Source organism: Cajanus cajan, chromosome 5 (genome assembly GCF_000230855.2).
Source record: "Cajanus cajan strain Asha chromosome 5, NIPB_CcT2T_4, whole genome shotgun sequence".
Lineage (NCBI taxonomy): Eukaryota > Viridiplantae > Streptophyta > Magnoliopsida > Fabales > Fabaceae > Cajanus > Cajanus cajan.
In genome coordinates this window covers 2985539-2994558 of record NC_138521.1, presented here as the reverse complement: position 1 = coordinate 2994558, position 9020 = coordinate 2985539, and the positions used below count along the sequence as shown (strand labels likewise).

Here is a 9020-nt window from a genome sequence, read left to right as displayed (position 1 = left end):
ATATGTAGGATTATAGGATTATTGTTGTATTCATTCTAGTATATGATTTTAAGTTAATAGTTATGCCGTGCGATGTTGTATTCATTCTAGTATATGATTTTAAGTTAATAGTTATGCCGTTTAGTGTAGGGATCATGATAGATCGTTACAATTTTTAATAAAAATCATGTAATATATTCTAAAATATATTACATAATTAAAACAAATATTTAATGATCCCTATTAATAAAATAAAATATCAGTTATTAATAAAATACTTATACCATATTTTATATAAAAAAATGGGGTTTTACAATTTTCCAATAAAGTAATGACAAATATTACAAGAATAAGAAATCACAGAAAAAAAAATTAATTGGAACTAATTAAAAATAAAAGTTATTATATTTACAAAAACGTAAAATATACAGATGTTGTAATATTAACCGTACAAATTAATGTCTGCGTAATTCTTATTCTTGTAAATTTCGAGAAAATTTTTTTTACAACACATTTCAACACTTAATTAATATCACAGATCTTGTACATTTCAACCGCACAAATTACGTAGACATTAAAATGGAAACTATTTCGACGAAAGTAGGCACTAACAGAATACAACGGACAATGTTTAACCATATAAGAATTTAACCTCACAGTTGCTCAGTACAAATGTACAATAGAGTATAGTGAATACACATGCACACTTTACAACAAGTATTAAATTATAAAGAAAATAAATAATTAGGAAATATGAAAGTGATAAAAGGTGATAACATTTTCTTAATTTATCAATAAAAATTAAAATAAAGGTAAAAAGATTAATATTTGGAATTACTATTTTCTGTGAAAAAATATATGAAAGGATATATTTAAAAAGTGTAAAAGACAACAAAAATGAGGTAGAGATATAGTTGGTTTAACTGATATTTAAGTACAGTAGATACCCTATTCCATATGTTGTATTGTTTCTCATATTGTTATGGCCAAGATTTGAGAAGTGGATAAGGTTATCTATCTTCAAGTCACGTGTGACCTCACGAATGAATTTCCAAATCTGCTGAAGTGAATGTAGCTGTCCACGTGGACACATGAGGTCCTTGTAACAGATCAAAAACATAAACAGCTATGCCCCCATTGGCCACCTGACACTACTGCATTACTGATACAGGAAAATCACAGAAAGAAAGTTAGAAGTGAAGATGGCTTCTCTGGCAACCTTAGCTGCTGTTCAACCTGCTGCAGTCAATGGCCTTGCTGGAAGTTCCCTCACTGGAACTAAGCTCTCTTTCAAGCCCTCTCGCCACAGTTTCAAATCCAAGAATTTCAGGTTCCATGCATTTACAAAGATTGTGATTTGATTATACATGAATATCAATCAATTCCATCATAAGGTTAATTGGCTTATTTTCCTCCTTTTAGAAGAAAAAAAGAAGGAAAGTTCCCTTATAAGTTATACATAGTTGGCATGTCATGTGTGTTGCAATTGTATGCTAAAACAGTATAATTAAACATCATCACAGGAGTGGTGCTGTGGTAGCAAAGTATGGTGACAAAAGTGTGTACTTTGATTTGGAGGATATTGGTAACACTACAGGGCAGTGGGACTTGTATGGCTCAGATGCACCTTCACCCTACAACCCTCTTCAGGTTTGTCATGTGCAAATTCTTCATTGAGAATCAAACATGGAAAATTAAAGATAATTCAGGGACATGTATATAATTTCATTAGATAGATGTACAATTCATATATATTGCCTCATTGGTGGGTAAACAAATAGAATTCAACTCAAATGCACTTACACTATCCAATTACAAATCATGTATGTTACGTCTGTTTATCCTCTTTTATAACAATTATCATTCCAATTGGTCTACTATCAGACTATTCACATATGTTCAATCTTACAAATTTCATATCCGATATGTCTAGTTCTCGATGTAAAAAGTATGTTGGAGATTTTAAGTCAATTAAAAATAAGGTCAAAATATAATATATAAGTGAGAAATAGTCCTTATTTTACAATATGGTTTTGTAGGATAAAAATAGGTTCAAAATTTCAAACTCACATTCTTAAGATAGTATTAAAGTCAATTTTAGATATTGCTTTTGTACCTATCAAATTATTATTGCACCACTCGCATATGCTCGGTTATCAAACTTAGGAATTATAGTATTATACTCAAACAAATACTTTTCATACATCTGAAAAACTACATAGTTGTTTCATTGATGTGGATTTGCAGAGCAAATTCTTCGAGACATTTGCTGCCCCATTCACAAAGAGGGGATTGTTACTCAAGTTTCTGATATTAGGAGGAGGTTCTACCCTTGCATACTTCAGTGCAACAGCTTCAGGTGATATTCTACCAATCAAGAAGGGCCCACAACTTCCACCAAAGCTCGGTCCCCGTGGCAAGATCTAATTTGATTTGTATCAGAACTCCATCTACTGAATTCCTTTTTTATTTTTATTTTCTGGTTTGCATAATGTGTAAGTATGCTTACAAACTACTATTCAAAGATGCTTCTTTCCGGTCTAATTGAGTGGCATTGCTTTGGTTTTCAATTGAAGCAAAAAATATATTTGATTGGAATGTTGATCTTATATTGTTAATTTGGATTTGAGGTTTGGCTAACCACTAACCAGATAACTGTAACTCGCAAAGCTAGAGCCTATATTAGCTTATTACCTCTTCAACATGTATACTATTTTTGACAGTGACAGAACAAGGTTATTTACCTATCATATTACATCTTATGGATGTTTTTCCTGGTACTTGAGAATTATAAATGTTATTGGAATTTTTGAAAATAAAAGCGTGAGTCTAAACAAACTCCTTGTATTATATTGCTTTTCAAGTCCAACATATTAATAAATTTGCATTAAACAACTATTCATTTTAAAATAAAATGGCGCCTTCAACGGCTGATAACGTCAGATATAATAATATCAGTTACTAATAAAAGTGGAGTTAGGAATGGTTTTCACTATTAGGCCTAATCCTTCTTCCATCATTGGTCGAATACAGTTATCTAGTGTTTTAAGGTACGATGGCAGCGAAAGGCATGACATGTGAATTCATAAAATAACACATTTGGTGGCTGCCAGACAACAAATTCATACGTGAAAAAAGCTTTAAACACCGATGGTTTTGTAACTTTTGTATTAATTCCTTCATTCCTATGTACAAAAAAGAATAGATGATGGAAGAATAAATATTTATGCTTCAAACAACTCCGAGGACCACATGCTTCTCACCGATGCTTGTTTTTCTCTCTCTCCATCTAAGTGTTGGCATTTCAACCTTTGGCCTAATGGCGTGATGTTGGACTTCTCATACCCCCCAATGTCTCAAGGTAGGACGTCTTCTTGTCGGTCACTACGTTTGGAAGTTTTTGAGGCTTTGCATTATCAATGTCTTTGTATGAGTCATCTGAGTCTTTCTTGTCTGAGTCACCTGGATCATTGCTCCATCCCATGAAATCTGATAGTGTCATTGTTTCTGCGCCAACTTTTTCTGACTCTTCTTTAGGAGTTGGAGACTTATCTGGCTTGGGAATTGAGTTTCTCGAGACGCTCCTTCTTCCTTGTGGATTTTGAGCGACGGAATCTGCATGGAGTACATCATCTATTCTTGACAGCACTGTGAAGGCCAAACTTTCCAATATTCTTGAATAACTTTCAAGAACAGCTTGCCCCACATCCTGCAATGGTAAGTGATCCTTAGTTATGTTATAAAGAATAAGAGTTTGTAAAGATACAAACTATAAGCATTTTTTAGAGTTTCTTTACTGAAAATAAAGAATTTTTCAGTAGGAAAACTCTAAAAAAATATTTCTAAACTTATATTCAATCAGACTCTAAAACCTTTTCAACTTTGTTAAATAGTCATGCAACATTGCACTCAAAAGCATGCACATGCAGAATGAAACTGTGAAGTGGACAATGGACTTGCTCTCAAGTCTTACCCGGTTGAATTGGATTTTGCTTATATCCAATGCAGATTGGGGGATTCCTGGAAAACGATGCTTTAGGAGAAGTAGAATGGTTTCTGCCCTCTCTTCAAAGAGTTCTCTTTTCTCCATACTCACAGCAGAACCCCAAGATGATTTGCAATCTTTTTGGTTCATCTTCCGCCTCCAAATCACAATCGATGCCTCAATTCTGTCCTTGAGATCTACGATTTTGTGTTCTGATGACATGTCCATCGCTGCTAGGAGCTGATCAGGATCGAAAAATTCATCTGTAATGCTCCTGTAGATCAAGTCCCCTAGACTTGATCTTCCATTCTGAAAAAATAAAACAAAATTATAATATGTCTAAGATGTCAAAATGTTAACCATGATGACTATTAAGTTTTGAGCAAATACTAGGGTCCTCTTCTGATAAAATTCTCTGGAAGTACTTATAGGAAAGAAAAATATGAATGAAAGATGAAATAAATTTTTCTATAAACTAATTTTGCTTATGAAGAAGATGATTGCATTGTTCCTTTTTATTTTATTTCCCTATAAATAATTCTGGAAAAGTTTATCCAAATAGACTTGTAGTCCTTTTCACTTACCTTGGGCAGGGATTCAATATAGCTTTCTGGTATCTCCATTTCTGATAGAGTTTGAGCATTTATGGCCATAGCTGCTTTAAGCACTTGGTTCACACAATCTTTCTGATACTGAACAAACCTTCTTGCTCCGTCAGATAAACCATCAACGGGAACCTTAGGTGTAGGCAACCACCATTTGTCTTCATTTTTCCTATTTGAACTATCTGAATCATCTTGATCTCTCGATACATAATAGAACTCATTTTGGTCTTTGAAGTTATCTAGACAATCCTGCTCAGCATCAATATTTGCATCAGAACTAACAATCAATTGAAGCTGAAGCCTATGGAAAAACAATGATCATATTTAACTCATGAGACAATGAGGATGCAAGGATAGTGATCTTACAATAAGCATTGTGTCAAGCTTTCTTAAGGCTGGGATATTCATGTGGAGATCGGTTCGTTGTCTTGTTGTCATAACCTATTCAACCAAAGATTAAGTTCAATCATATATTCATATTACAGCTATTGTGATGGGAAGAATGAGAATGAGAAACAAAAGGAAGGAGAGAGGAAAGAGGGTTACCTCCATTGTTGAGCCATCCTTGTTCTTTTGTTGCACAGGAACCATTTCAACAATGTAATCGGTGACTGATAGAAGCCAATCGATTTCTTTTCTCCATCTTGCTTTCCTTTCTGGTGGCATTGGCTCTAGGCGCTTTTGTTCACCAAAAACAGCAGCTGCATTCTCAGTAAGAAAAGTATGAGAGAAACTGACAATGAATTATTTGAAACATTTCTGCTATCAACCTCTCCTGAAAATGGAAGGAACAGCACAATGTTTGCACATCATGATTGTAGCAGTGTAGAAAGAAGAATGCCATGATGATGATGTCTTAGTTGAAGGAGAAACAATGCAAGAGGCCAACATATATACCTGCAAGATTTGTGAATGCATTTGACAATGCCAAAGCTGAAGAAACACCCTTTCCTCCACCAGACATGTCCTCCCCCAATAAAAGTTTAGCAAATCTCTCCTTCATCTGTTCCATTTCTGAATTAAACCCAACCATAAATGAATATCATACACTAATCCAATGCAACACATTCACATAGGTTGAAATAAAAGGCATTGAATGAAAGAGCTTCAAAATAAATGGGCTGGTTCCTTCGCATGGAAATAATGTTAATAGTTATAACATTATATTTAAATTAATCATATAAAGTAAAGTAGGTTTGATTTGAATCTAATTAACATTAATGTTTACCTTGATTTATCTTATCTTTGACTTCTTTGGCTGCAATTTCCTCCTTGGTTACCTTTGGCTTAGGAGCCTTATCAAGATCATTTAGAGGCTTTGATCCTACACTTCTTGATGACACTGGATCTTCTTCCTCGGTAGGAGAAGGATCCAATGTGGTGGCACTCTCAACACTCAAACTTTTTGTGTGCCTCCCTGCATTCTCAAATATTCCTTTAAAATTGAATAGTTTGGACCTGTAACTCTCCTGTTCTTGTTCCATTGCTTTAACCATTTTCCCTCCCTTTTTCTTTAATGAATGTATATGTTAGCTAAGGGAAAATCTCAAGGGATGATGAAGAAGCAAGAACAAGACATGGGGTTTCCAGGTCCCTGAAGGAAGAGAGAAATAAGGAAAACTAAGTTCTTTGCATGTGGAAGGGAGGAAAATAGCAAGGGAGAAGCCAGAGTTACAAATGAAATGGGAGATGGTTTTTTTAGGAGAGTTTGACAAAAAGTTGGAGGTGAATATTTGATGGCTTTTATTTCCTTTTTTGAGGTGGGTTCATTGAACGTGGGGTGCATGTTGTTGAGATGGGTTTAAGAATTGGAAACAAAATTTTGCATTATTATTTTGATGATGAGAGAAATCTGTTTTGGCAAATTGGACGGTAAGGTTTTGATTTAAAGGTCAAAGTTTGCTGAAGACCAGGGAAGCAGACATGAAATCACTGGACGGTGCAGATAGCCTCACTTGAAGAATCAAGGAAGATATTTCAATCCCAGTCTAAAGTCTTCATAGTAATTTCCAAATTGTAGGTCTCAGCTTTTTCAGAGGATGCCACCTGCACAAATCATGAGTCTTTTAATAGATTTGATGACAATTATAGTGCCATAAATTATCCACCCTGTCATTACCCAAAGTTGGGACTGGGAGTACGGGATTCCAAAACTTGTCAAACATCAATTATGCAATCAAATAGTCCATTACTTAACTCTTGAACAAAAAAAAAATAAAAATAGCATATGACTACTTCCTTGTGAAATACTCAACATTTATTTCATATTACGTTAAAATATTCTTATTATTTTCATTGTATTATTTTGATTTTATGTTATTTGTGTTGTTATTAATTGTATTTTCATATTTTTCTCTCACATCTACTTTAATTTCTTTTTTTTAAAAATAAAATAGGTTTAAATAACTTTTTAGCCCAAGTAATATAAGGAGTTTTTTATTTTATTATTTTTAAAAAAAATCATTTTTGTCATTATAATTTTTCTTTTCTTCACTTCCGTCTTTATCGTTAAATTCATCATTAAATCTAATAGAGGAAAACAAAATATTTATAGGAACCAAAATAGAAAAATCAAAACATTATAAATACCCAAATTTAAGAAGACCAAAATGAAAACAACAAAAATTTGAAAGGATAAAAATAAAAATAACTAAGATTAAAAGGGTTAAAACGAAAATAATCTTATTTTACAAGGACTATATATACATTTGAGTTGATTTTATAAACTTTAAACCTTTAAATTCAATAAATGCACTAATACAAAATAAATTAAATAACTGTCATAACAAATGCATTAGTAATAAGGTTATAAATGGGTTGGGTCAAGTTTAAACTATTTTAGTATCTAATCCAATTAAATTTAATCAACTTGAGTTAGGTCAGGTTTGTAGCCTTTTTTTTAAGTGACTGAATTCACCACCCTGACTTGATTAGTTCAAGTTGGGTCATTGGGTTGAACAATTAAAAAAATATATATTTAAGAAATTAAAGCAAATAAAAAATACTTAACCCAAATTCTAATATATAATTCAATGTATAAACAACATTACAACAATTATACATGAGAAATTGAAAATATCTCAAACAAGCAAACATTATGTTATACTAACAAATTTTGAATTACATAACAAGTAGAATTAAATTATTCTTCTCACTCTTTACCTTCTTCGATATAACCAATCAACTCATTACTGCAATATTTGATAATAAAAAAAAGGTTAAATTATATATATGTATAGAAGTGTATTATATATTGTGTTATATGTAGGATTTTTAATTTAATAATTTATTACGTATCAAATTATGTTAGGTTCAAGAACGGATTCACATAAATAATAGTGGGGTAAATGCCCCACTAGCATTTTTGATATTTAGTTTTTTTTTCATATTTATTCATATTATAAATTTATAATAATGGTCTCATACTTATCAAGTTAAAAATTAAGTGATTCCACTCTTTTCTTTATTTTTATTTTGTAAAAAAAATTCAAAGTTAATATATTATTTTAGAAGTACTTTTTTTACGGTATATATAATAATTTTCTATCTCATAATAAATACCGTATTTAAAAAAATGTTCTAAAATAAATGTCATATCAACATTTCAATGAAATATTAATTATCTTTTTTCATTTATATTCTTCATAATAATTTTTAGAAAGTAGATATTCTATTGCATTTTTTATAACAAAGAAAATTAATCACAATATTTCTTCATTCATGATCTATGTAAAATTGTAACGCCCCAAGATTTTTATTTATTTATAATTGATTGGGCTGATTTTTATAAATGTATTATATATATATATATATAGAGAAAATATATGATTTTATATTAATCATTTTATTTTATTATTGAGAGAAGGAAAAGTAAGTCACATTTAACTTGTTTTACTAAAGGGTTAATATGGTGGGTTAAGTTTTAAGAGGGGGAGTTGGGTCAATTTTCATTTTTATGCTCACATAATTTATTTTCTTGTACACTTGCACTCTAAAGAATTGGAAGAATCAAAGCTTATGGAAAATCATCTCAGAGATCCACGCCCTTCTATTAGTGTTCACCAAGGTAAAGGGGAGCGAGTAATCTTGTTCTGGATGTGGGATAATTGTTGGGTAATGAGATTGGTCTCCTAATCTCTTCTCTATTGTATGCATTGTATGAGGAGGAAATCCTAATTTGTGACTTGTGATATATTTTTGTTTTCTATATGATTCTTCAATGCTTTATTGAATGTCTTGAGTATATGTATGGTTAATTTCTCACATTAAACTAATCTTGTGAATCTTGGATTGCACAAGAGTTTGTGTGAAAACCTTAAGGAAATGCATTTTTGGTGATTGTATGAGTAGATAATATGAGTGTGCAAATATGTGTAATTTGTGCCTATTAGAACCGTATTCTTGATATTTTGAAGTGTTTTACTGATTGGATTCATGAATTCGTATCTTGT

General features: G+C 31.7%; 2 protein-coding genes across 2 annotated transcripts; one reads left to right on the top strand and one right to left on the bottom strand.

Moving 5' to 3' along the window:
- Window positions 1–1108: 1108 nt before the first annotated feature.
- Window positions 1109–2549, top strand: LOC109808667 (photosystem I reaction center subunit VI-2, chloroplastic). Its single transcript, XM_020371752.3, has 3 exons — window positions 1109–1309; window positions 1503–1629; window positions 2227–2549. Exons 1-3 carry the CDS (start codon window positions 1182–1184, stop codon window positions 2404–2406), a joined length of 435 nt encoding a protein of 144 aa, XP_020227341.1. The 5' UTR covers window positions 1109–1181; the 3' UTR covers window positions 2407–2549.
- Window positions 2550–3100: 551 nt separating this feature from the next.
- Window positions 3101–6339, bottom strand: LOC109808770 (rop guanine nucleotide exchange factor 12). Its single transcript, XM_020371904.3, has 7 exons — window positions 5798–6339; window positions 5467–5583; window positions 5116–5270; window positions 4936–5010; window positions 4549–4818; window positions 3953–4273; window positions 3101–3688 (listed from the first exon to the last, which is right to left on the bottom strand). Exons 1-7 carry the CDS (start codon window positions 6063–6065, stop codon window positions 3296–3298), a joined length of 1599 nt encoding a protein of 532 aa, XP_020227493.1. The 5' UTR covers window positions 6066–6339; the 3' UTR covers window positions 3101–3295.
- Between the last annotated feature and the right edge of the window lie 2681 nt (window positions 6340–9020).

Excerpts from the sequence above, each read along its gene's own strand:
- LOC109808667 (XM_020371752.3), top strand. The coding sequence starts at position 1,182 with ATGGCTTCTCTGGCAACCTTAGCTGCTGTTCAACCTGCTGCAGTCAAT. Across the intron at positions 1,310-1,502 it reads TTCAAATCCAAGAATTTCAG|GAGTGGTGCTGTGGTAGCAA; the intron begins GTTCCATGCATT and ends ACATCATCACAG. Across the intron at positions 1,630-2,226 it reads CACCCTACAACCCTCTTCAG|AGCAAATTCTTCGAGACATT; the intron begins GTTTGTCATGTG and ends GTGGATTTGCAG.
- LOC109808770 (XM_020371904.3), bottom strand. The coding sequence starts at position 6,065 with ATGGTTAAAGCAATGGAACAAGAACAGGAGAGTTACAGGTCCAAACTA. Across the intron at positions 5,011-5,115 it reads AGGATGGCTCAACAATGGAG|GTTATGACAACAAGACAACG; the intron begins GTAACCCTCTTT and ends TTGGTTGAATAG. Across the intron at positions 3,689-3,952 it reads GCAAAATCCAATTCAACCGG|GATGTGGGGCAAGCTGTTCT; the intron begins GTAAGACTTGAG and ends TTACCATTGCAG.